Source organism: Aedes albopictus, chromosome 1, assembly GCF_035046485.1.
Source record: "Aedes albopictus strain Foshan chromosome 1, AalbF5, whole genome shotgun sequence".
NCBI lineage: Eukaryota > Metazoa > Arthropoda > Insecta > Diptera > Culicidae > Aedes > Aedes albopictus.
Genome location: NC_085136.1, coordinates 211,707,854 through 211,735,644, shown reverse-complemented (window position 1 = coordinate 211,735,644; position 27,791 = coordinate 211,707,854). Strand labels below are relative to the sequence as shown.

Sequence of the window (27,791 nt, the reverse complement as noted above, 5' to 3'; positions counted from 1 at the left end):
CTATGTTTGCTAAGGACTAAAAGTAATAGCAGTTATTTGTATTTAAGGGTACTATCAAAGTTGCTCCAAAATGAGAATGGGACTTTAGCTCACATGAATAATTAGTCGACGTTCAGTCAGAGCAGACTACGCGATTTTTCGGGCAGGTAAAGATAAACTGAGGAATTCGTTAAACCTGAACTTTTCGACGTGATTTCAATGCAGATGTGTCATTACACAAAAGATGAATAGTATATCTGAAAATAATGCCAGAGATTTGAAATTTCAAGTGCTTGCAGAACATTTTCTCGAAATCATTGAAAAACGGAAGGTCTGGCCTGACTTAACGCCGACCAATTATGAATCGCCTTAAAATCCGAACTCATTCGATCTTCGTATTACATTCATCATTAGGATCCCAATATATAAAAAGACAGAGAAAATACTGTTACATGAAAGAATATTGGAAACACTGGGAATCTATAAGGTGCCTTGAATTGAAATTCCCATGCGAAATGGGAAATGGAGATCTTAGGTATACGCTCGCAAATTTAAAGCGAGTCTGCTCTCGCCCATTCTTTGCTCAGATGCAGGGAAAAATTGAATATAAATCCCGGTTATTATTTATATGCCAAAAATGCTAAACCAGATACATTTATTTACTCCTTTGAATCAGTGCTTATCATGAAATAGACTGTCACATCCTCGGTCATATCCTTTGCTTAGCACTAAAGTTCTGCTGGCAGAAAGAATTTTTTTCTACGGATGATAGTCTCAGGAGGGATTTACCCACTCTTCTTCGTCGTATTCGTATCGTATGCGGAATTCGTAACCCGTAAGGTTCACACATGGATTCATATGCATTTGGCGCTTTAGCTCCGGTTCCATATGCAATCAATAAACGATATCCACCCGTAATAAATCAAAATAGCTGCTGGGGTATAAATAAATTCACCACGATTTATCAAGTGCTTTTATTTACATACTGATTATTATGTGCTTGAATATACCTTTTCATCCAACCGCATACTAAAATCAGTGCAATAGAACAAATTCTTTGAATTATTTTACGATCCCAAACCTTGTCCCAAACTTGGTATCTCGATGTTTACAGCCCTTCTTACTCTCAAAGCCGCACCGCATAACTTTCCAACATTGTAAAAATTTCATGCTCATTGTCATTGTCACCGCGGAAAACTCCACGGAAACGTCACGCGGCATTGTCTTGCAATCTCTGTTTTCATCCGCGCATCATCGCCATCACCAGGCAGAAAACCGAGAACTCTCGGTTCCACTGTGCCACGTGGGGTGACCGGCAGCGGGGAGTGACAAGTTTTAATTACGATTTCATCCACCCGTGTGAATGGCTGCTGCAGTCAGTCGATGCGCCGTAAAAATGGTACAGTTAAGGGGATGGCAGGGCGAAATGTTGCGGCTGATGAAACTTCGGTTCAACCCTTCAATGAAGGATTAGAATGAGGAAAAAAAAATTTTTTTTTTTCGAAGTCTTATATTAGTGTAATGATAAGGGCCAATACAGTGACGATTCGCTCGTTGAGAGCTCGTTAGATGGGCTGTCTCGATGGTTGAATGCTCACTGGTTGGGGCAAAACCCAACTAAAAACCACTGTCAATGTCAAAATAGATGTCAAAACGAGTTTGACGTCTGACCGCCGTCGCATCACAGCTCCTGTATACAGAACGTTTGCGCAAGTATGTGAGTGTTTCTTGACGTATTTCTCGTCACTTGCGTGTGTCTAGAGCATTTTGATTAGTTGTTCCAACGAACGAACACGATTCGCTAATCGGGGCGCAGTCGTGGCCCAACCAGCGAATCGGGACTGTATAGCTGAAGCAGTAAGCGCGCGACTATTCGGCAAGATTATGTTGAGGGTGACGCATTCGACTCTCAGCCGTTCCTGAAACTTTTCGTAATGGAAATTTTCTTGACTTTCTACGCCATACAGTCGTACCTAGGATACAGTATGATAATACGTATACGCATGCATGGTTGGAAATGTGTGAAGAACTAACCAAGGCTGGTATACAAGTACTTTACAACCGAAAGCTTGTGACGCTTGATAAACGGTGTAGTGATCGGGACGGCCTATTGGAGGAAATGTGTACGTTCTGGAATCATCCGTGAACGGGCAAGTACGACCTTGGCTGAAGTGCTACACTCTGGCACGGCACCGTCCGTCTTGGCCTGGAATGGTCTTGGGCATTGGAATGGCAACTTTGGTGCGGAAACTCGGCCCGTGCAGCTTCAAACAGGGTAAGATCCAGTTCTGCCACTTCTATGATGTGTGCGTCCTGGACAAGCAAGTTGCCGGGAGCCGGAACGAGGGATAGGGTAGCTAGGGACATCTCAACCTTTGGTATGTATCCATTCAAACGTGTTCAATTTCAGCGGAAGAAGGTAATTCATTTTTGTTGACATATTTAAAACCGGCTTTTTGCCTATTTCATCCCATCCATGTTTTTCTGTGTTACTTGGGTAGAGATAACAATTGAGATTCATCTTATTTAACTTTCCATTGTCTTTGTATTATAATATATTACAATTTTCATTTTTATATGACGGGGTTTATACACACACGGGGGGGGGGGTAGCCTAAGGGAGTTAAATGAACTGATGCCCGGACTTAAGGCGAAACTGGAAGCATTTCCTCATTTTTTTGGTTTTTGATTTTTTATTAAATAACGAAGCGATATTTTCAAAATCGGTTTTCGTGCACATGTAGAGTATGGATCAGGGTATCTTCTGATTTTTTTACGCTGCAGAAAATGTTTTTCGTTTTTGCAGAAACCATTTTTTAGTGAAATTTTGTTCAAAAATGGTTTCTGCAAAAACGAAAAACATTTTCTCTCGCGTAAAAAAATCAGAAGATACCCTGATCCATACTCTACATGTGCACGAAAACCGATTTTGAAAATATCGCTTCGTTATTTAATAAAAAATCAAAAACCAAAAAGTGAGGAAATGGATCCAGTTTCGCCTTAAGTTCGTGGATTTGCCAGACTTTTGTCATGAGATAGCAACTTTATGTTGACTACCGAAGGAATTAAGGAATTTTAACTCAGCCTGCTACAACAAACCATCAGGTAGATCATTCCCTCCCGGAGTGATTCTGCAGCCATAGGTAATCCTTGCGATGATGGTGGGTACACTTCAATCATCATCATCATCATCATACGCATGCATGGTTAACGGCAGTGTTGCTACTGTTAGAAATATGTAATTTGTGCACTCGAGCACCCCTCGTTATCGAGACTACTTTTATGTTTAGTCATGTTGTGTATTGTCAGATAGTGTTATTGTTTATAGTCGTGAATGTAAATATAGAATAAATTCATTCGTTCGTGATCGTCACACTGTAAACAAGTGTTTTTACTTTTGCTCCGGTCCGGAAAGCTTCGCTACTCGTCCCGCTGTTGTGTGTTCCGCTGTGTGATTGCTCCAACAGGCTATGGGTCCAGGTATGGACGAGAAAGCGAAAGTCGCCGCGTTCGACGGGTCCGGATTTCATAACTGGAAGTTCCGGATGGAGACCGTCCTCGACATGCACCGTTTATTGGATTGTGTCCACCGGGAGATCGTCGAGATTGAAGAGTTGCGTGAGATGGCCGACGATTCCGCGCAAGTGAAAACCGAGAAGAAAAGGCAAATGGCTGAGCGAAGTGCCGCGGATAAAAAGTGCAAAGCTATTATCGTTTCGGCCATCGCTGATAATCAGCTTGAACTTGTGAAGGACTGTGCGAATCCGAAGCAAATTTGGGACACGCTGAAGGCGGTGTTCGAGCATTGTGGTGTTGCCGGCCAGTTATTTATTTGGAAACAGCTCCTTCGGTTAAAGTATGAAGAGGGGGATGATAGTGATTTGCCGGAACATTTGTTGAAATTTGATCGGTTGATTCGCGAGTTGAAGGAGAGCGGTGCGGCAGTGGAAGAGCCCGATGCAATTTGCCATTTGTTGCTGACAATGCCTGCGTCGTTCGATTCGGTGGTGACGGCCATCGAGACTCTTCCCGGCGGTGTGACACTGGCGTTCGTCAAGAAGCGGTTGCTCGATGTGAACCTGAAGAAAAATATGTTGGCCCCTGCGGCCGAAAATGAGCGAAAAAGTGAGGGTGTTGCCATGACGAGCAGGCATGTGTGGAGAACGTTGAAGTGCTTTCGGTGCGGCAAAATTGGACATAAACAAGCTGACTGTCGCGTGCGTTTGCCAGTGAATCCGAGTGAGTACGAAGTTGTGAAACGTCGAAACAGTAAATCAGACATGGTGGTTGAAGAAAAACGTACCTCGGATCGTGCGGACGTTTGCTTCATGGCGTCGCAGGAAGAAAAAGAAGAGCTGGTGAGAACGCAGTGGTTCCTAGACTCCGGTGCCACGGATCACATGGTGAAGGATTCCAGTTTCTTCAAAGTGATGCGACGATTGGAGAAAGCCGGTGCCAGTGCTTATGGCGAACGGCGAGAAGATGTTGGCGGAATTCTGTGGCGATGTAGTGTTCTTTGCTGACGTCGGCGGAAAGATGAAGAAATGTGAAGCGAAGGAAGTGTTGTACCTCCCCGGATTGCAGAGCAATTTGTTTTCGGTGAATCGTGTGGCGAGATCCGGGTTGCAGGTCCACTTTGCCGGCGACAGAGTACAAATAGTGAAGAATAGAGAAGTGGTGGCTGTCGGTCACCATACAGGTAGGCTGTACGAGTTGGATGTTTGGTGTGAACGCAGGCGACGTAATGTGGATGCGGCCATAGTGAGCGTGAAGGATGCCGAAACCCCGAAGATGGCGCTGAACGGGAAGAATGTGATGAAGTCGCAAGAATTAGAAGAAAATGAAGTGCAGAGCAAGGCAGGAAAGCGAACAAGAAGAAGAAGAAGTAGAAGAAGTAACATTAAGAAAGTATCGTTGTGGACGATATAGTGTGTATAGGTAACGGGGTTGCCTAGTAAGACAACACTGTTTTTAAGTGTTTGACCTTGTTTTGTGACGATTGATATTTGAGAAGTTTTAGACTGTTTTGGACGTTTATTCTTGTGTGAAACAGAACTGTTGTTGTTAATTTGATGATTTTGTTTAATTGGAGCCAAAAGCTGGCGATCTGACCTTGAAAAGATGAACATTACTGAAGTTTTCTGTACGTTTTGTTATGATTTGGACTATTGAAGATAGTATCTGTGATATTTTCGAAGAATTTCTCGGGTTGTCGACTTGAGAGGGGGTGTTGGAAATATGTAATTTGTGCACTCGAGCACCCCTCGTTATCGAGACTACTTTTATGTTAATGGATACACCATAGTCATGTTGTGTATTGTCAGATAGTGTTATTGTTTATAGTCGTGAATGTAAATATAGAATAAATTCATTCGTTCGTGATCGTCACACTGTAAACAAGTGTTTTTACTTTTGCTCCGGTCCGGAAAGCTTCGCTACTCGTCCCGCTGTTGTGTGTTCCGCTGTGTGATTGCTCCAACAGCTACAAGCGCGAAACCGGCAACCCGGTGCAAAATGGTTTAGTCTCGAAGGCCGTCTTGATGACTACTGTCGGGATACCATCCGGACCCGGAGTCTTGTTCAACTTAAGCGACTACGCTATTGCGATGAGCTCGCCGTTCGTCTTCGGGGTTACTTCGCTTTGGTCGGTTTGGCCATAGGAGACGGGGGCCCATGGTCTTGTATCGTGGCGCGGGAACAACGTTTCCACCATCTTCTGCGGCACTCCATAAGCATTCGCTCTATAAATGCCGGCTTATTGAAGCGCGAGGTCAGCCATCTCCGTCTTCTTCCTTGTTCCACCCTGTGTATTGAATCGCCAGTCCGAGCTATCGTTGGACCCGGACTCCAGAAGGTCATATCAATGATGGACTCTGCACCGTTCCTACTGTATGTTTTTTTTTGTTGCCTTCTTTCGCGACATTCACGTCCAGTCTAGCCATAGCTTCGGGTAGATCCCAGCATCTCGCGCTAGTCGAGCGGCTGCTCCACTCAATCTCCCACGCGATGAAGTCTCCACCGATGATAACGGGCCTCAATCCCACTAGTGCGCTTGGTAGCGAATCTAGCATATACGAGAACTGGTCTATGGACCACTTAGGGGGAGGGGTGATCTTCGCTACTGCGAAGTCTTCGTGCAACGTGGAAATGATTTCCTGGGCCGGAAAGCGACCGGTGGTACAGATCGCCGCTAGCTTGGCCTTATCCGCTACCCAATTCCCGGTATCGGGAGCAGCGTACGCAGAATAGCGCATGCTTTCATCGCCTGACATGCGTTTGTTGTGGAGCGGCTTTGTTACCAACATACACTGCTCAGGACAAAGCGTTTGTTTTACGGCGTGATCTGTTTTTCGTACCCTGATCGGGAGGGATTCGGTATGGGTCCGATAGTAGGACGATGTCTGTATTTGACTCCGAGACTGACCGCCACGGCAACTGTTGTTCAACTTCACAGTGGTTCAGATTTAGCTGTGTAACCTGCATTATCGTCGATTGGTTCGACCTCCTCGCGTGCCTGGACCTTTGGGCCCGCTCGTCGTGTGACCCTTGTTCGCCGTGAAAATCAGACATTTTGGTGCCGAGTTACACTCCCTGGCGATGTGGCCTCCACTTCGCGCTTTCTGGAGAGCTTCAGTAGGTCGGCTCCAGAGGCACGTTTTCCTCCATTTGGGAAATTTGTGACATTGGAGAGATTGCTTCTGTTGGGGACTTTACACACCCACGACTAGTGCCCTTGCTCTAAGCACGCCTCTGGCGGCTCGTAGATGCTGAGCGGGCGCACTGACCAGCCAACTCTGGTCTTGCCGACTGCAGTCGCCTTTGTTCACTTCCCCTATAGGGAGCTTGACCGTGGCGATCTGCGTGTCTGCCGGACCTTATCGCAGGCGGATCGATGCACTTGGTACATCTACCTCGCACTGCTGCTTAAGTGCGGCTGTGAGCTCCTCTGGGTCGATGATCTCGTTCAATTTTTTCGTTGAAATAACGTTGCAGCCCATTGACACTCCCGAACATGCTGTAGTTCGCCCAGTTTAAAGGCAGCCGCAGCATGTAGTTGTTGCGAAGAGCACGAGGTTGGACATTGATGTCTATTTGACCTAGGAGAGCGGGACGTTCGATGCGTCCCTGCAAAATATCTGATGTCAGTAAAGCCCTGGCAGTATCTCTACGGGTCGACAGCGGTTCCAAGTGGATTAGCTGACAGCGGCTTTCATATGATGGTAAACGATATGGATTGTTCCAAGGCAAACGTCGAAGAGCGTACCTCAAAAACCGTCGTAGAACAGACTCGATCCTTCCGACCCCATTATTGTAGAAAAGGTTCCAAACAACCGAGCAGTACTCTATTATGGATCGAGATAAGGCACAGTACAAGGATTTAAGGCAATAGACGTCCGTGAACTCTTTATCAGTTCTGAATATGAATCCCAGTACACTCGAAGCTTTCCCGACGACATAGCTGATGTGCTGTTTCAAGGAGAGCTGTTCGTCCAAGACTACACCAAGGTCTTTGATATGACTAACACGTTCAGTATTGAACAGTATAGGTCGTGTTTTGTTCGAGAACGAGATCGCCGAGCACTTAGATGGGTTGACTTCCATTCGATTTGAGGTACACCATTCAGTAAATGCATCCACCTAACGTTGAAGGAAATAGCAGTCTTCAAATGAGCGAACACGAAGGTATAGTTTAAGATCATCCGCAAAGGATAATCGCGGTCCTTCGATCACCAAGTTTACATCGTTGAAGTAGATCAAAAAGATCAGCGGTCCTAAGTGGCTGCCTTGTGGGATGCCAGATGTTACGGCAAATGAAGAGGACTGACAATCACCTATAACGACGGACAGGCGCCGACCAGTGAGGTAAGATTGAAACCATTGCAGCAGGGGGCCATGGATTCCCAGCCGATCTAGTTTAGCTACAGCAATACCTACGATGGTGCAATTTGTCAAATGCTGCAGTCAGGTCGGTGTAAATAGCGTCTGTTTGAACGCGCTTCGACATGTTCTGGATGATATGGGAGGTGAGGCACAGCAGATTGGTGGCCGTAGAGCGACCCGGCATGAATCCATGTTGGTCGGAGCTAATATACGGTTTGCAGTGAGCGAATAGCGGGTCCATGATGACGATTTCAAACAGTTTGGCGATGGCACAGAGCGAAGTAATGCCGCGATAATTGCCAAACTCTTGTCTGCTCCCCTTTTTGTGGACTGGAAACATGTGTGCAATCTTCCAGAACGTTGGAAATAGGCCAGTGGTTGCGGAGAGTCGGAAAACGTGAAGCAATGGTGACAGAAGGTTGTTGATTTGCATCTTAAGAAACGCCGACGGAATACCATCGGGACCCTGATTGTACGATGTTTTGAGTTTTGAGGCAGCCCTGGCAATCATATTCTCGTCAATGTCAACGCTGCTCAATGATTGCCCAAACTGTGGAACTGAGCTAGCGGCACGTATGACGTGATTATCATCCAGCTCCTCGTCGACGAAAACACTAACAAATTTGTCGGCGAAAAGGTTACATATAGGAAGGAAGCAACTTTGTCATTGAGTGCCATAGAAGCTGGTAAACCAGATTCGCGACGCTGTTCATTCACGAATTTCCAAAACTGTTTTGGATGGGATTTGAGCTTTCTCTGAATGCCGCGTTGGTAACGTAGGAAGCATCGCTTCGCAACTCGTAATAGGGTACTGCATGAAATTCTCTCCTTCTCTTTCACTCTCACAGAAATTTTGTAAACAACAAGGCCAAGAAACGTCAAAATCCCATACAAAATCAAAATAATGCAGTGCCCTATTGATCCTCACATAGTAGTTCCGGAGTAACAGTGTGCGGTGTCTGGTGAATTGACTCAGGGTGGCCCTCTTACCAGATTTCAACGAACGGAGCTCACTTGTTTCCCATGGAGGATGCGATGTATGACGGTGTAGCTTCTTAGGAACGTGTCTGTCAATAACGTACGTCAGCACATTGCAATGTGCATTGGACAGAGTGCGAGCGGCAGCTTCGATGTCCTCGGTATCTAAGATATCGCCCCAATCAACAGCAAAGGAGGATGGTAGCGTGTTAATTTCACTAGAGGAGCCAGAGACTCGCATATGAGTGGGGCGATGTCCTGTGCACTAACGAAGCAGAGATCCAAGCTGCGGCTGTTTTGATTGAAAACGTGGTTGATTTGAGAGAGCACTGCATTAATGTATTTAGTTGTCCAAAAGGCAAGATGCGGAAGAGTGAATGACGGAGCAGTCCACGTCAGGATAGAGAAAGCCATTGCTTGTTCTGCTCCACGTGATTTCAGAGAGATTGAAATCACCCATCACAACAACTTCATCCCTGAGTCTAGGGATTTCCAGAATAGAGAACAATGACTGGCAATGTGATTCCATAAGTGATACTTCACGTTTGCGATCAGGTGGAATATACAGCGCACAGAGAAACAAGGTGCGATCACCCAGCTTGATCGATGCCCACACTTGCTCTAAACCAATCCAAGAGGGGTTATCAACTCTTCTCGCTTTGAGCCTACAATTAACAGCTACTAAGACACCCCCGCCTGTTAGTTTTTTGCTGTTCTCAATGCTCCTATCACACTGGAAAACCTCGTAATCGTCACCAAAAATTTGGTGGGAAAGCGTTCGCGCATCCAACCAAGTCTCGGTGAGAACGATGATGTCGTAGCAACCACCGGAGATAGCAACTACTGTTCATACCACCAACGTTCTGATAGTAAACTGTGGTCTCTTGATAACTGCTGGGCGAAGGAGCTCTAAATGACGACGGAGTCGATGTGACGGTTGAACCGTCAGTTGGACAACTGGAAACAACACGTATTTCAGTGCATGAGTTGCTCAAAGGGACGTTGTTGTAGAGTTTCGGAAGACCTCTTCACCGACACCACACACAAGACCGGGACAGCTGCAGGTCGCTGGCGGGAGGGGCTCGACTGTGGTGGGTGGATTCGAGACTTCCAAGGTAATGGGGGCAGGCGTGCGTCCCGGTGGCTGGAGCGAGAAGAGATGACGGACGTTGCGCGATGCGGGTGGGCTGGAAACTTCATACACTTGAGGGCACGAATAGTTCGTTAAAGCGTTGTACTTGCCTGCGTTTGAATTTCGGAAGACCTCATCGCCAACACCACACACAGGACCGGGACAGCTGAAGGTCGCTGGCGGAAGGGGCTCGACTGTGGCGGGCGGGTCTGACGCTTCCATAAGGCTGAGGGCAGGCATGCGTCCCGGTGCCGGTGACTGGATCAAGGAGGTGCTGTTGGAATCACGTTTTGCAGATGGACTGGAAGGTACATAGATTTCAGGGCGCGAATGGTTGTTCATGAAAGAATGGTACTTGCCTACATATAGATTTTGGAAGACCTCATCGCTGGCACCACACACAGGACCGGGACGGCTGTAGGTCGCTGGTGGGAGGGGCTCGACTGTGGTGGGCGGATCCGAGACTTTTACAGTGGAGAGTCGCCTCCGCCATTAGGGGCCAAACCTGCACTTTTTCGTTCAATACCTCTTGATCAAGTGCCTTGTTTCAGTATGCAATCTACGAATTACTCCGTTACCACGCAACGCAACCAATACCTCTTGATCGAGTGCCTTGTATTTAGGAGGTGCCTGTTTTGGCTACCTCTTTCTTCAACGCTAGCATCATCACTTCAGTCCTGGTGCGCCGGATGCCGGATAGAGGCCCTCGGCACCTTTTTTTTTTTTTTTTCTTCTAAACCATAGGGGGATAATCTGCTCAACAGACACTCTAACAGAAGGTTAGGGTAGTGTAGGTCTGACAGGCCGTCTTCTACAACAAAAGTAAAATCCAGGACTACTCTCTCCTCGTACCCACTAAACCATTCCTATGGTCGCCAAACCCTACGTCTCTCCGGAACCACCAAGAAGGTATTGCTTCAGAGAGGGGCTAGTGCACATCGCACCCACAAGGTTAGCTGCGTAGCCTGCAGCAACGAACATCGATGACTCGCTTTGGAGAGTCCATCACGGTAGCATGCTGGCGCTTAGCCAGTTTCCCGAGTGGTCCTCGCCACTCCCTTTGTCCTCGGAAGGCGGGCAGAGTCAACCCCGCCCGCGCCCTACTGCTGAGCGGTCATCAAGAACTGATGCCCACATGCAACCCGATCTGACCTGCCCGCAAAGGAAGGGTATCACTACCCTTCAGGCCCTATCAGATGCATCCGTAGGTTGCTGACGGCAGGGTCTCCACCTGCCCCGACCCTTGCCGGGGACCCCTTTCCAACCGCGGGCTTGGATCCAACCCAGTAGACCGACGCCACGACAGCACCGCTACCGGGACTTCCTCTCCGCGGCCACTTAATCGTTGTAAGGGTCGATCTCGACCGCAGGGCACCGGTATGACCTACGAAGCCGACTCCGAACCCCTGGACCACCTCTTGTACTGCATCTGGACTAGCCATTCTTCGAGTCCACGCGCCACCTCCTCTGTAGCTCCCAGACGATGTGGGTAATAGCCGTTGAAACGGCGTTCCAGCCAAACTCATCCCTACACATCCTCTGGACCAAGTTGTTCGGAGTTGTGTCCTCCCCGCATGTGGCAAGCATGCGGTCACGCATTGTGCGAAAACGCGGGCACACGAACAAAACGTGTTCCGCCGTTTCCTCTGAACCATTGCACACTGGGCATTCGGGAGAATCCGCATGCCCGAAACGGTGTAGATACTGTCGGAAGCAACCATGACCTGTAAGGACCTGTGTCAGGTGGAATGTGACTTCCCCATGGCGCCTATTAATCCAACTATCTACCCTCGGTATCAACCTATAGGTCCACCTTCCTTTGGTGGAACTGTCCCACGCGCGCTGCCATTTGACCATAGAGGCCATCCTGACAGTCCTGCGTATGCCTCTTGTGCCGCGCATTTCGAAGCACTCCATGTCCTCACTGATAAAAATGCTGATAGGCACCATACCAGTAATGACGCAGAGAGCGTCGTGTGACACGGTACGGTACGCGCTCGCAACCCTCAGGCACATCAGCCTGTAAGTACTTTCCAGCTTCCGTCGGTAGCATTTAGTACTTAGCGCGGTGCCCCACGCCGGGCCGCCATACCTAAGTATGGATGTAGCAACACTAGCCAAAAGCTTGCGCTTACTGGCGTACACCGCAGAGCTATTGGACATCATCCGGGACAGTGCCGCAATAGCTGTGGAGGCTCTTTTACAGGCATAATCGACGTGGCTACCGAAGGTAAGCTTATCGTCGATCATCACGCCCAAGTGTTTGACGGAGCGCTTTTACAGGATAGTACAGTCTCCTACACTGATCTCCGTCTGCTGCTCCGACTTCAGGTTGTTAACAACCGTCACCTCTGTCTTGTGGTGAGCCAGCTCCAGTTTCCTGGACCGCATCCACGCCTCCACAACCTTGATCGAGTGGTTGGTAGTCAACTTTACCTCCTCGATCGTTTCACCGTAGACTTCGAGCGTAATGTCGTCGGCAAATCCGACAATCACCACTCCCACTGGATACTCTAACCTCAACACCTCGTCGTACATGACATTCCATAACACCGGACCCAGGATGGAACCTTGCGGGACTCCTGAGGTTATGTGAAAGCACTTCCGACCCACCTCCGTGTCGTAGACTAGTACACGATTCTGAAAGTAACTTCCGAGAATCTTGTACAGGTACTCCGGTATCCCCAGACGCAAGAGCGCATCGGCAAAAGCAGACCAGCTGGCGCTATTGAACGCATTCCTTACATCCAGAGTCACTACCGCGCAAAAGCGAATTCCCCTCCTCTTAGGCTCGAGTGCTTTCTCGGCGGTTTTTGTAACCGACAAGATAGCGTCTACGGTGGACCTCCCCTTCCGGAAGCCGTACTGGTTACTCGAAAGACCATTTTCGCCCTCGGTGAACCGCAACATTCTATTGAGGATGATCTTTTCGAGCACCTTCCCCGCCGTGTCAATCAAGCATATTGGTCTATATGCCGACGGGTCTCCGGGTGGTTTCCCCGCCTTTGGCTATAGTACCAGGCTCTGCCTCTTCCAAGCTTCTGGGAAAACTCCCTCGTCCAGGCATTTCTGCATAGCAGACCTGAACATCTCGGGAGCCTCTGCAATAGCTACTTTTAAGGCTAGGTTCGGAACTCCGTCCGGACCTGGGGCCTTACCTACGCTAAGGGACTTAGCTATCCCCGCAAGTTCCACATCGGTGACCCTCTCCTCATCGCCAGCCCCAGCCCCCGGCTGTCCTACGAAAGGAGGCCAAGGACTAGGATCATGACGCGGAAAAAGTCCTCCAATGATCCCCTCCAACATCTCTGGAGATTGCTCTGTAGGAGCCATCACACCTCTCGTCTTGGCCATAACGATCCTGTAGGCGTCACCCCACGGGTTCGTATTGGCACTCTGACAGAGACCCTCAAAGCAGGCCTTTTTGCTTGCTCTTATCTCGGTCTTAAGCGCGGCTTTTGCAGCGGCGAACACCACCCGCCGTTCGTTTCGCTCTTCCTCTGATCGTGCTCGCTGCATCCGCCGCCTAGCCCGTAGGCAGGCGCGGCGCAGGTCCGCAATCGCGTCGGTCCACCAGTAAGCCGGTGGCCTCCCATTTCTAGGGTGGACTCGCCTAGGCATGGTCGCATCACACGCACGTGAGAGCACCGCCGTCGCCGTCTAAACCGATTAAGTTTCGCTCACGGCGGAGCGCCTCCCTAAATACCCCTTCGTCGAAGTATGATGTCTTCCACCTGCGAGGGCTTGGCCTTGGCCTAGCCGCCTCTTCTTCTATCCGCTGTCTGCTGTTATTGTAGTCGATACTGTAGCGAACCGCCAGGTGGTCGCTGTGAGTGTAGCCATCATCTACTCTCCAGTTCGAACTACTTGTTAGGCCAGGACTACAAAAGGTCACGTCAATAATTGACTCCGCTCCGTTTCGACTAAAGGTACTCTTGGTACCGACATTAGCCAAGTCGACATCTAAGATGGCCAGTGTTTCTAGCAGGATCTGACCCCGCTGGTTCGTGAAACGGCTTCCCCATTCCACGGCCCAGGCATTAAAGTCGCCTGCTATTACCACCGGCCTTCGCCCTGTTAGCACGGTCTTTAAGCGGTCCAGCATTTGCGTGAACTGCTCGATCGGCCACCGCGGAGGCGCATAACAGCTACAGAAGAAGACCCCGTTTACTTTGGCGACCACGAAGCCCTCATAGGTAGTAGACACCAACTCCTAAACGGGGTATTTACCCGTCGTCCATATCGCCGCCATTTTTCTGGTCCCATCCGCGACCCAGTTGCCGTTGCCGGCGGGTACTCGGTATGGGTCCGATATGATGGCGATATCCGTCTCCCACTCAGAAACTGCCTGACAAAGCAGTTGCTGAGCCGCATCACAGTGGTTCAGGTTCAGCTGCGTTACCTGCACTGTGATTTGTTGTTCACTGCGGCTTTCTTGAAGGCCGGGCACCTTGGGCCACCCATCGGATGTCTGTTGTTCGAGGATTTCCCGGTACAGATCATGCAGATGGGCGGACTCGTGCAGCTTTGGGCCTTATGACCTTCAGCGCCGCATCGCCTGCACAGTTTGCGCCTGTCGGGGCCTTTGCAGTCCCACGACTTGTGTCCTGGTTCCAGACACCTGAAGCAAACCTCTGGTGGCTCGTGGAATGTCAGGTGACATACACACCAACCCACCTTTATGCTCCCTACTTTAACGGACTTTTTGACGTCCGCCACAGGTAGCTGAACCAAAGCTATCTGTGTCCCTGCTGGCCCTTTCCGTAGCTTAACGGCTGCGGCGGCCACCTGCACATCGCACTGTTGCCGCAGTGCCGTGACGAGCTCTTCCACTTCGGTGATCTCATCGATGTCCTTGACCTTCAGAGTCGCCTCATGTGTCAGAGCCCTCACCTGCACACCCTCACCAAGGACCTCTTCTGCCAGCCTCTTATAGGCGGCGCCCTTGTGCTCCTTCTGGCGCTTCAGCTCCAGGATCATCTCGCCCGTACGAGTACGTCTAATACTGCGTACGTCGGCTCCAAGACCCTCAAGCTTGGCTTCGCTTCGCATCATCTTCAAGACGTCCGAGTACTTGGACTGTTCCGTCTTGATGACGATAGCGTCGCCTTTCTCGCGCTTGGCACCTGCCCTCCTACGCCTTGGCTTGGCGTCCTGCGCTACTACCTGCGGATTCGCCTTCTTCTTCCTCTTCCGCTCTACTTTCGTCCAAGGGGGGTCCTCCCCTTGGATCGCCCTACTCTGTGGCTGTTGAGGGCCCACTAGCGGTCGCAACCCCTTGTTCCCATCGTTCCGGGACGGGCCAGCCTTTTCAGGCCCACCCTTCCCAGCTTTCCGGGAACCCTGGCTGGGGTCCGACCTTCCGGCATTATTACCGACTTTCGGGGTAATGATTCGCCTGGCCTTGCGGGCACCGCCAGACAGCTCCTCGCCTGACGATTGCCTCGCCCGCTTCAGCGATTGCTTGCCCCGTTTGTCGCGAGCAGTCGCTTCCGCCTTATTCGGACTTCCTGCGAAGGAGAAGGCCTCCGTTTGGGTAAACTTCGGCACTTTCTCATTTGCAGGCTCCGCTGCTGCAGCAGTCAGCAACGCGAGTGCCGCGTGCTCCTGCTTGGCATCGTCGATTGACGCCCTAAGTCGAAGCAAGGCCGTTTTCAGGTCCTTGCTTATGTTCGACTTAGTGGACGCAAAGTCGATGATTTTGCCAAGCTGCTGCTCAGCCACCTCTATTGCGGACCGTCCTTTGGATCCTCGGTTGACGGCCCTCAACAACCACGCTCCGTCCATAACCTCCACCGGCTGGCTTGCCGGGAAGTGGACTGGAGCACCCACGCTTGAGCTGCGTACGCAACTCCCAGCGCCTATCTCCTCACTTCTCCTTGTCGGAGATCTCATCAACCCGCTTCTTGCGAAGGGGTTGATCCCACCACTATTTCCACCTAGATTCTGATGTTTATTTGACTTCATGATTAAATCCCACGAGTAGCACGGGAAAGAATGTCCACCACGCCAGAGCCCTGCATTAACGCGGTAAGGGACAGCTTACTGTGGGGGGGTGCCCAGGTACCCCACAGGCTCCGTTAAAGATCGAGCATCTTTTTCACCCCCTCGATCACTCATTCCTCAGCACGGGTCGCTTGACACCTTGAATTGGGGTTAGTAGTCCTATTCTTAGCCGGCGACTACGCGGCTGACTCGCAAGCGGGGGGGTGCGTCAGGCCCCAGGACTTTAGTCCCTGCTGCCCCAAGGCCCTCGGCACCTCGGTGTATGCATCTGCCTCAGCTTAAAAGACCAGCGCGTCGCTCCATTTGCGCTTGCGGGCTGGTTTAATTTTCCTCAACTCCTTCTTCTTGCCGACATAATCTAAGGGTTCTCCTTCCCTTGATCCGGTTGGCCCCCGTTTCTCTTATGGTTCTCCTCCTGGTGTTTGGTTTCCTTGCTCCGTGCGAGTTTTGCAACCGACTCGGAAGCCTGGTTACTCGTGCCGACTGTCCCTTTCTTCCTTTTCGGCTTTCCGCCCGCTTCTGCCGGACGCTTCTACCACCCGCAGGCCGTGTTACCTCGGCAGGTTTCGACCGTAGGTTGGTTAGACCTCTCCTCTACGGCTCCGGCGCTTCGCATGGTCCCCTGCGCTATCGTCGCGTTGCCAGCAAAGAAGAAACTGTCTGTTTGGGTGGACCGCTCGCGTCAGTCGTACTCTACTCTTCACTTCAACCAAGAGAGCGATTTGCAGAGCTACAACAGCCCCTGTTTCAGGTCCTTGTTCATGTTGGTCCGCCCGCTCGTGAAGCCCATCAGCTCGTTCAGCTGTTCGGCAACTACCAACATCTTTGGCTGCCCGCTCTTGTTACGGTTCAGTGCACGCGTGAGATCCACGCCGGTCATCTGTACTTCCTCGGTCGACACTACGCCGCCTCGTGCTCCTCCTGTTGAATCTCCTGACGTTTGCTCGCTGGTGGAAATACCAGCCCCTCGTAATAGCGATCTTGACAATCCTCCTCGCGCGAACGGGTTCATCACCGTTCCCTCTGTCATTCCTTTTTCGATCACTTGATTTTGGGATTTAGTACTCATTGCTGTTGGGTCCCCCTTAGAGCCGGTATCCCTCACTGCCAATGAAGTAGTCGCCAATAATCCTGGTGGTTATCTATGCAAGCAGGGAGGCCACCCGAGGGTTGGCACAGGCCCTTATGGGGACTGAGCTCAGAGCCGGATCAGCACTAATCAGGAGTGTTCATCTGAACCTACTCCCCCCAGATAGTTGCCTAAGCTGGGTACAGGTAAGGCACGTACTTTAAGGCTAACATAATGAGCAGTTGAAACCCGGTCTTTGGTGCGAGCGAAAGTCGATTTTGATCCATGCGTCGGAACTAACTTCGGTGCGCTGTTTGGCGGACCTGATGATCACACAGCGTACCACTTTCAAACTGAGAGCTGCGACCTATAGTTTGGGAATCTATGCTTTACAAACTATATCCAGAACATTAAATTAGCATCATGAAATTCACCAGCTTCGTGGTGCCTTTCACACCAGTTCCCCCCAAAATTTACCACCAAACCCGACCACCGCCGAATGGCCCATTTCAGGGCGAAGGAATCGTAAAGTAAGATCAGATGACCCATGAATCGCGCGCGTTTACCGAGGACTGTCGCGATAGAGCACCACCGTTGAATCTGACAGCCCTGTTCCTTCCCGATCCACAGGATGGGTTGAGTTGGTTGAATTGGTTGACATTTCCGCCTACCGGGAGGCGTTGGCATTGCGGAAATGTATCTTAATTAAAAATGTGCCTTTCTCGCCTTCCCTACAACTGGATTGGGCCAGAGGGCTCGAGCGAGCCGTACGAACACACTTAGCGGATGACGTCTCATCAAATCTGAGCACCCGAATTTATAATGAGCAGACCAATATTTGGTTAACCAATTTGTGTCACTTTGAGGAAGTCACGTAGCTATGGATGTAACCCTTTTTCGCCTTTCGAGGGGGTGCGGATGACACGGCGCGGCGGGTAAATGTGCTATCCTCTGTCTCGATTTGAGAGGGGAAGAAAGAGCTATTGGAGTGAAAGTGCAAACATAACCATAAAGATGTGAAGTTTGCTGGAAACATGATGCCACTTTTTCCTTGCCTGATTTTGTAAATCAGGAAAGGTGGTAAAAGGGTTCTGATGCTGTCAAAGTCAGAGATATCCATCTATTTATGTAATTGCGTTTAAAACCGAGAACCAAAGTAAACACTCCAATCAAGTGATGATGACGACGCTGGAAAGATTTAAGTTAACAGCATAAGTTCATAGAAACAGAAGCCAATTGCAACAATTGTTACCAATGTGTAAGCCATTCTGATGGCAGTCATGAGTCAAAAAATGTTAAAAGCATTTGACCATTCTGGCCGCTTTTGAAGTCTGTTTTCTACAGAAAAATAATAGGGAAGTGGAACCATCTCGGCAGGGGTCCTATTTTGGGCACTTTTCTGCTATAACTCAGCCAATTTTGAACCAATTGACACAATTTTTGGAACGCAATGAAATACGTATAGCCGTGTACAAAATTTCAAGTCAATTGGTTTGGAATTGACTGAGTTATAGCGAAGAGTGCCCAAAATACCAGCCGCTGCCCAAGTGGTTCACTACCCTAATTAAAATCGAAGTTAAGATTTTTGGATAATTTAAATTTTAGAATTTAAACATTCATTGATTGTTTTGTAAATTTCTTCAACTATTCTGAAATATTATCGATGACATCATCATTTCAATCCACCAAACAGTTTTTGATTAATATTCGCCGTCTTCTAAAGTGTATGAAAAAAAAAACATTCAAATTGAAAAATATTGAGTCAAAAATGGTACATATTTGATTTGTATTTTGGGGCTGAAAATGCTCTACAAACAATCATCCCCTGCAAGATTACTCTTTGAACGTGATAAGCATGATGCTCGAAGAAGTGTAAGCGAGCTGCGATCAAAAAAGAATTACTAACATTAACATTTCTAAACAACCAGCAGTCTGATGTTATTATGGGATTTCCCTCGATCAATTTAGTTACAAATAGATTTATTTGTATACAGGGTTTACTGATTTCATTTCATCCGGTGACGGTTTTAAAAATTGAAACTGATCGAAGTGGATTATCAGTCTTACCTAGAACAGCAACCGGCTAAGATGCAAGACTTTATTATACGATTAATATTTTGCATATTGTTCGTAGCCAAATCGCAACAGTTGCCTTCAAGTTTGTCTGTTGTCACTAATAGTTCTGGATTAAATAAGGATAGCTTAACATGGCTAAATACACAGAATAATGAAACTACTGAAGATCTTCTATGTGGAATGTCAGAATTTGAAGAGAAACGTTTTAGTGGACATTTTGCGCCAATTGACGAATATACCTGGATGGCTCTATTGATGTACGAAAAAACCGCATACGATTTTACTTCGGTTTGTGAAGGGGCATTGATAAGTAAATCATTTGTCATTACCGCTGCACACTGCTTAACGGGATCTATGCTACAGGAAATGGGACACTTGTAAGTACCAAAAGTACAGGATTCATACGTGAAGCCTAATAGTCTCTAATTTTCCAGAATGTATGTTCGTTTAGGTGAGTACCACGTGTCAAATGACCCGGACTGTATAGTGGAAGGTCAGTTTCAAGAATGCACTGATGAAATAATTGACGTGAGACCGAAAAGCATCATCGTTCACCCGGACTACAAAGTGTCCAATAGAAGTCTACACCATGACATCGGGTTGATTGAATTGAACCATCCAGTCAAGTTCTCGTGCTTCATTCGCCATATTAGCTTACCAACCGAGGACAGTGGCATAATGGGAACAAGTTTTTTCGAGAGTGGTTGGGGCCCAACGGACATATTTAATGACAAGACAACTTGTGTGCCAAGTCCTATCAAATTGCAAAAGAAACTTTCTTATACTGACCACGACACATGCTCGGATGCTTACCGATCACAGCGCGTTCAGCTTACCAGCGATCAAATATGCGCAGTTGATAGCAGTTCCAAGGGTTCATGTTCTGGAAACGTCGGAACACCGTTGGTGCAGTGGAACAAAAATAAATCTGCTTGGATGTTAACTGGACTACGAAGTGCACAGTACTTCGAAAACGGTGGCAAACCGGGAATCTACACGAATGTCTACAAATATGTACAATGGATAAAAACTAACGCACAGCTGCAATAAAATAACTGAAAAAAGCATAATACTTACTTGGTGTTTTTTCGGCTTTCAGTCACTGTTACGCAATCTGCGAATGCGCCTCCGCTACCAACGAACCTCCACCTAGATTCTCCATCACTGAATCAACTCGACAGAGCTGTGGTAGTAGGTAAACGTCAGAACGAAAAAGATGTTAAGGGAACCTGAATTAGCCAAAACAAAACAAAACTGAAAACTATAAGCAAGTGAATTTGATTGAACTAATTTCGTTTAAAGCAAATAATAAATTTATATATAAGCGATTTGTGCATGTTGCGAGTGAATTTGTAGGCAGTTAAGTACTTGCAAGGTAAAATGAATTGTTACTCTATATTCGAAAAAACTAGATGCAAAATTAATGTTCGATCGTAGGAATCGCAGCTTCAATCACGGTTGACGGAGAAGGATAATCCCAACTTCTCATTCCTATGTTGAGTAGTGATCGCAGATAAGTACGATACCTGCTTTCGTACTCCAAGGTAACTTATTTTTATAATAATCATGCATAACTAAGCTGTAACAAACAAATTAAACGTGCAGGAATCACGCGCTACGGTTGCAAAGTACCGTGCAGTACCGCTTTCCGGAAAATACGGAAATCAGGGGAAAATACTAAACGTGAGTAAAGCTGAAAACTGATAATGTTTATCCAATGATCCTAAAACGATGATAATGTAATTGAAATAATTGTATACTGATAGGGAAAATTTAACGTACGAGCTACTAATACACCAGTGAAAATCTACTTGGCGAGTCGTTTAAATTTTCGGAAGGTCGCCTACCGTATTGTTGCCGATTACGGGAACAAATTAAATTTTCCGTTTAATTTCCAGAATGTCAAGCGGAAGCGTAGCGGGTGCCGGAGGACGTCTTTATAGGAAGAGTGATTCTCCTGGTGGTGAGGGGGCGAGTTGTGGGACGTGTCACCGTGTTGATAATAGTCGAATGGTGCAATGTGACGAGTGTGATGTGTGGTATCACTACGACTGTGTAAACGTGGACGTAGCATCCGAAACCATGACTGGAGTTGCAACGGATGTATGAGCACATCGCTGGAGAAACAGAAGCGGACTTTAAGTGAACAGTTGGAGCGTTTTGAGCAGCATCAACGGCAGTGGCAACTTGAGCAACAGAGGCGTCTAGAGCAGATGGAAGAACAGCAGAAGCTTGAGCAGCGGCAGAACATCGAATTGCAGCAGCGGAAGCAGGAGCAGATCGTCCGAACGCAGCTAGGACAGTTGCAATTGCAACAGCCAAATTTGTCGCCCGAAGTAGCAACGACTGAACTCGAAGTACCTTCTAAATCGCTCGGTGTTATTCCAAAATAACATAGACAACCCGTCAGGATCGCGGAGAAGACCACGTTAGAAGGATTCACGGAAGATAAACAACGAAACACTGAGTTGCTTACAAACTCAATCAGCAACAATGTGAAGGCACCGGCCAGGGTCGACAAAGCATCCTCAAAGTCATCGGAGCGTTCAGCGAAGCTCAAAGAACTGGAAATGTTGGAGCTCAGCGATTCCGAGGCCGAATCGGTCACAAGTTTGGAGAAGATCAACGAATGGCTGGAGAAAACAGAGAACATGGGGCAGGGAACAGGAAATTACTTGGACGATTCACCGCTGCCGGTATACGACGAAATACTACGGAAACCGGCCACGGCATCGATCCAACCTGGCCGTTTAAGCAACTGCGCTCCAGGTGGACGTCAACTGCATGTAGTTCCACAGCAAACTGATACGAGCCCCGCAACTGGTACGTGCCCAGCTCACGCGAGATCTGGCGAAAACATCCCGCGAGTATCAGCGCACTATCAGCCCTTGTTCGGTGGATATCAAGCACCAATAGCCGCCACGCCATCGGCTCCTCTATATACCGTAGCATCGCAGCAACCGATAATGTCGACAACTTACCCGGCAGTACATTATCCACATCCTGTCTCGCAGAATGTAGTCAACTCACAAGCTATCGGCCAGCCACCGCTTCTAACGTCAACTCCGCGGCAAAATATGGCTTCCTATCAACATCAAATGAATAGCGATTCCATTCCGCTTACCAGTAGTCACCTTGCAGCGCGACAAACAGTGAAGGATCTACCAAAGTTCGGCGGAGACCCAGAGGATTGGCCACGATTCATCGCGGCCTACGAGCGCACCTCGAGGATGTGCGCGTTTCGGAACGACGAACTGCTGGATCGGCTGGAACGAAGCATTCACGACAAGGCACTCAACGCGGTTAAAAGTCTACTGCTCCATCCCGACAACGTTCCTGTGATAGTGAACCGACTGAGAACCCTCTTCGGTAATCCGGAGTCCATCGTTGAAACAATGGTTCAGAGGATTCGAGCGATGCCTTCACCAAGAAGTGATAAGATGGAATCGATTGTCGACTTCGGAGTTGCAGTTCAGAACTTGTGCGCAACTATACAGGTATGCCAGATGGACGAACGATTTTACAACGTTGCACTGATGCAAGAGCTGGTCGAGAGCCTACCATCACCGTTGAAGATAAAATGGGCATTCTATCGGAAGGAGATTGGAGCTGTCACGCTCCTGCACTTCAACGCCTGGCTTGGTGAGATGGTTGAAGCGTTATGTCAAGTGATTCGACCAGCAGTATGGGCCAAACCCGAGCACAAGTCGGATAGGAAAGTTCGGAGAGAGGATGTCTTCGTTCATGCACATTCCTCACATATACCGGAACAGGTGGATCATCATAATTGCCTGGCGTGTGGAAACGATTGCAGTTCTCTCGACGATTGTAGCAGTTTTCTCAATATGTCCTCTAAGGCTCGATGGGCGTTGGTGAACGAGAAGAAGATCTGTCGAAAGTGTCTTATCAAGCACTTTAAAGCCTGTGATAGGAAGGTTCCCTGCGGCCTGAACGGGTGTAGTTTTCTTCATCACCGGTTATTGCACGATGACAGCAAACATAATAAACCATCGTCATCCATTTCGACTCAGGACACCTCAGTGAACGCGCATCACAGTTCACAGGGGAGAGTTTTACTGAAATATGTTCAAGTCACGGTGTATGGCAGAGGAAAAACGATCAACACGTACGCGTTCCTTGATGCAGGGTCGACTTCGACGCTTATGGAACACAGTTTGTGGGAGGAGTTGAACTTGAGCGGTGAAAAATCTCCATTATGCATCTCCTGGACTGGTGGACAAGGGCGTTATGAGAAAGAATCAGTTGTGTTTTCGGCCGAGATTTCCGGAGCCAAGACTCCAGGGCAAATCTTTCATCTCGCGGAAGTACACACAGTGAGAAGCCTAGACCTGCCGGCACAGACGGTGTCTGTACCAGATCTAGCAATGCACTTTCAGCACCTGTCGGGATTGCCAATTGAATCATATGCCGCCGTGAAGCCAAGAATTCTCCTGGGAATTGACAGTTGCCGCTTGGAGTACCCGCTTGATTCCAGAGAGGGATTCGAAAATCAGCCAACAGCCGTCCTAACCCGGCTAGGCTGGGTAGTCTATGGTCCGTGTTCAACTTCAGAGCAAACAACGGAGAAAAGAGACGTTTCATATGGGTACCATATCTGCCATTGCGAAGGGCTTCATTCAGCTGTCAAGAATTACTTTTCCATGGATAGCCTTGGAGTTCAACTTTCCGAGAAGCCGCAAATGTCGAAGGATAACGAAAGAGCGATGGACATGCTGAGAACCAATACGATCTTCCAAGATGGAAGATACGAAACCAGCTTGCTATGGCGCTACGATGAAATCCGACTACCGGGGAGTAGAACCATGGCCCTGAAGCGACACGATTGTTTGAGCAAGCGCATGGCTCGTGAACCAAGATTAGCCAAGGAACTGCAGGAAAAGATCCAGGATTATCAAGACAAAGGCTACATTCGCAAGCTGTCGGCGCAAGAAGAAGCTACACACACTGGAAGATCGTGGTATCTGCCGATTTTTCCGGTCGTGAACCCGAACAAACCCGGTAAGCTACGTATCGTTTGGGACGCCGCTGCCAAAGTGGGGAAACTATCGCTTAATTCGTTCCTTCTGAAAGGCCCTGATCAGGTCACACAGCTACACCACGTCCTTCAGCGTTTTCGTGAGTTCCGCACGGCGGTCACAGGAGATATTCGCGAAATGTTTCACCAAGTGCGAATCAATTGCGAAGACCAACATTGCCAGCGGTTCCTGTGGAATGATGGTGTCCCCGGAAAGATCCCTTCGACGTACGTAATGCAGGTCATGACATTTGGTGCGTGTTGCTCTCCGAGTAGTGCACAATACATTAAGAACCTGAATGCAGAACGATTCAGAAATCAGCTTCCAAAAGCAGTTGATGCGATTTGCAAAGGGACGTACGTCGACGATATGCTTTGTAGCGTAGAAACAGAAGCAGAAGCCGTGAAACTCGCGCAAGATGTTCGTCAAATACACGCAGATGGGGGATTTGAAATACGAGGGTGGCTGTCGAACTCCAAGAAAGTAGTGGAATCTATGGGTGAACAGATATCAAACCAAAAGGACTTAAACAAGGATGGAGAGCTGTCTACCGAAAAGGTCCTGGGCATGTGGTGGAACACGACTGACGACACATTCACATTCAAGATTCCGAAACGATGCCGTCAGGAGCTGTTGTCTGGCAAACAAGTTCCCACAAAACGGGAAGTACTGAAAATCCTTATGTCCGTCTACGACCCGCTAGGATTACTCGCTAACGTGTTGATGTTTCTGAAGGTTCTACTCCAAAATATCTGGCGCTCTAACATAGGATGGGACGAGCCAATATCGGATAATCATCTAGAAAAGTGGAGAGCATGGCTTAGTGTGTTGCACAACGTACATACTGTATGCGTTCCTCGTTGTTACCGAACTACAACATCATCATCAGTCGAAAGCAACGAACTCCAACTTCATGTCTTTGTCGATGCGAGCGAGAACGGATATGCAGCAGTAGCCTACTTTCGCTTCGCAGAACGTGGTACGATTGAGTGTGCCTTCGTTACTGCTAAAACCCGTGTCGCTCCTCTGAAGTACGTCTCAATTCCTCGTTTGGAACTTCAAGCGGCAGTTATTGGCACGCGTCTGGCGAAAGATATTGCTGAAACTCATCGGATCTCAATCAGCAAACTTTTTTTCTGGACCGACTCTAGAGATGTTATGTGCTGGCTACGCTCCGACCACAAAAGGTACAGTAAGTTTGTTGCCGCCAGAACCGGTGAAATTCTGGAAAATACCGAACTGTCGAAGTGGTTGTGGCTACCAACGAAGCAAAACGTAGCCGATGAAGGAACGAAGTGGCAGAAAACTCCCGATCTTTCTCCATCATGTCGATGGTTTAAAGGGCCGGATTTCCTGTGGCAGCAGTATTGTGAGTGGCCGGTTCAGCCAACGAGTAACGAGACTACCACTACCGAAATGAACGCACTTGTTAACACACATGCAGTCCATAAGCCCGTAATGAACTTTTCAAAATACTCCGACTGGCGGAAGCTCCTGAGAATCACCTCCTACGTGCTTCGATTCCTCAGAAACATTCAAGCCAGATTGCAGAAGCGTCCACCAGCAATCGGAATTCTCAACCAGTCGGAACTGTTCGAGGCAGAGCGCTGTATATATCGGCAAGTTCAGATTGAAGTCTACGGTGAAGAGATGTTGATACTGAAACGTTCCAAGCTAGCAGACGCGAAGTTCATGGTTCCGGTTCCCAAAAGCAGCTCACTGTACAAGCTTTCACCGTTCGGATGATCAGGGAGTGCTGCGTTCGAGTGGACGAACTACTGGATGTAAATTCATCGGTGCAGATGCTGCCCATAACATTATTTTGCCGAAGAATCATCCGGCCACGGCACTTGTAGTTAAATTCATCCATGAGCGTTACCACCATCTGAATCACGAGACAGTCGTGAACGAACTACGACAACATTATTGGTTTAACAGCTGCGAAGAATCTGTTACAAAGTCCGACAACAATGCCAATATTGCAAGAATGGCAGAGCCCGACCGCAGCCGCCTGTTATGGCCGATCTTCCGCCAGCCCGGCTAGCGGCATACTCTCGACCGTTCTCTTACGCCGGGATCGACTTCTTTGGACCAATGTTAGTGGTAGTAGGAAGGCGAACCGAGAAGAGGTGGGGTGTGCTAATCACTTGTCTGGTGATTCGCGCCATCCATATCGAAGTTGCTCACTCGCTGAATACTAGCTCTTGCATCATGGCACTGCGTAACTTTATCGCCAGACGTGGAACTCCTCTGGAGCTGTTTAGTGACAGGGGAACAAATTTTGTTGGCGCCAACCGAGAACTAAACGAAGCACTTCGATCTCTGGACAGAAACAAGATTATGCAGGAGTTTGTGACTTCAGATACCAAATAGTCTTTCCTACCTCCAAGTAGTCCACATATGGGAGGAAGCTGGGAGAGATTGGTTCAGTCGGTGAAAAAGACTCTGTAGAACATGCATCTGCCAAGGACTCCAACTGATGAAGTTCTACGAAACGGGTTAATCGAAGTAGAAAACATTATCAATTCACGTCCCCTCACCTACGTCCCTATCGATAACTCCGAAAGCGAGGCACTAACGCCTAATCATTTCTTGTTAGGCTCCTCTGGAGGCACGAAACCACTAGTGCCTTACGACGATAGCCCCGCTACGCTGGTTAATAGTTGGAAAACCTCTCAAATTTTCGCCAATATGTTTTGGAGGCGGTGGCTCCGAGAGTATCTGCCGTCGATCACTCGCCGAACCAAATGGCACTACCCGGTGAAACCAATCCAGATTGGAGATGTGGTGATAGTTGTCGATCCCGATCTACCAAGGAACTCATGGCCTAAGGGTCGTGTCGTCAACGTCAGCCAGAAAAATGGACAGGTGCGAAGCGCAACGGTGAGGACCTCGGCAAACATCTACGAACGACCAGCAGTGAGACTAGCGGTTCTAGACGTCGGCGCAACCGGAAGTACGCAGGAATCTGGATCCTGTGTACCGGGGGGACTGTTACGCAATCTGCGAATGCGCCTCCGCTACCAACGAACCTCCACCTAGATTCTCCATCACTGAATCAACTCGACAGAGCTGTGGTAGTAGGTAAACGTCAGAACGAAAAAGATGTTAAGGGAACCTGAATTAGCCAAAACAAAACAAGACTGAAAACTATAAGCAAGTGAATTTAATTGAACTAATTTCGTTTAAAGCAAATAATTAATTTATATATAAGCGATTTGTGCATGTTGCGAGTGAATTTGTAGGCAGTTAAGTACTTGCAAGGTAAAATGAATTGTTACTCTACATTCGAAAAAACTAGATGCAAAATTAATGTTCGATCGTAGGAATCGCAGCTTCAATCACGGTTGACGGAGAAGGATAATCCCAACTTCTCATTCCTATGTTGAGTAGTGATCGCAGATAAGTAAGATACCTGCTTTCGTACTCCAAGGTAACTTATTTTTATAATAATCATGCATAACTAAGCTGTAACAAACAAATTAAACGTGCAGGAATCACGCGCTACGGTTGCGAAGTACCGTGCAGTACCGCTTTCCGGAAAATACGGAAATCAGGGGAAAATACTAAACGTGAGTAAAGCTGAAAACTGATAATGTTTATCCAATGATCCTATAACGTTGATAATGTAATT

General features: G+C 48.3%; 3 protein-coding genes across 3 annotated transcripts; all 3 read left to right on the top strand.

Moving 5' to 3' along the window:
- The first annotated feature begins 19,118 nt into the window (after nucleotides 1-19,118).
- On the top strand, nucleotides 19,119-20,179 carry LOC134286581 (CLIP domain-containing serine protease B8-like). The gene is made up of 2 exons (XM_062848217.1): nucleotides 19,119-19,498; nucleotides 19,556-20,179. Exons 1-2 carry the CDS (start codon nucleotides 19,134-19,136, stop codon nucleotides 20,169-20,171), a joined length of 981 nt encoding a protein of 326 aa, XP_062704201.1. The 5' UTR covers nucleotides 19,119-19,133; the 3' UTR covers nucleotides 20,172-20,179.
- Nucleotides 20,180-21,226: 1,047 nt separating this feature from the next.
- On the top strand, nucleotides 21,227-25,903 carry LOC134290930 (uncharacterized). The gene is made up of 2 exons (XM_062858164.1): nucleotides 21,227-21,447; nucleotides 21,520-25,903. Exons 1-2 carry the CDS (start codon nucleotides 21,227-21,229, stop codon nucleotides 25,901-25,903), a joined length of 4,605 nt encoding a protein of 1,534 aa, XP_062714148.1.
- A 708-nt stretch (nucleotides 25,904-26,611) lies between these two features.
- LOC134290927 (uncharacterized) lies at nucleotides 26,612-27,199 on the top strand. Its single transcript, XM_062858158.1, has one exon. The coding sequence runs from the start codon at nucleotides 26,612-26,614 to the stop codon at nucleotides 27,197-27,199; it is 588 nt and encodes a 195-aa protein (XP_062714142.1).
- The last annotated feature ends 592 nt before the right edge of the window (nucleotides 27,200-27,791 follow it).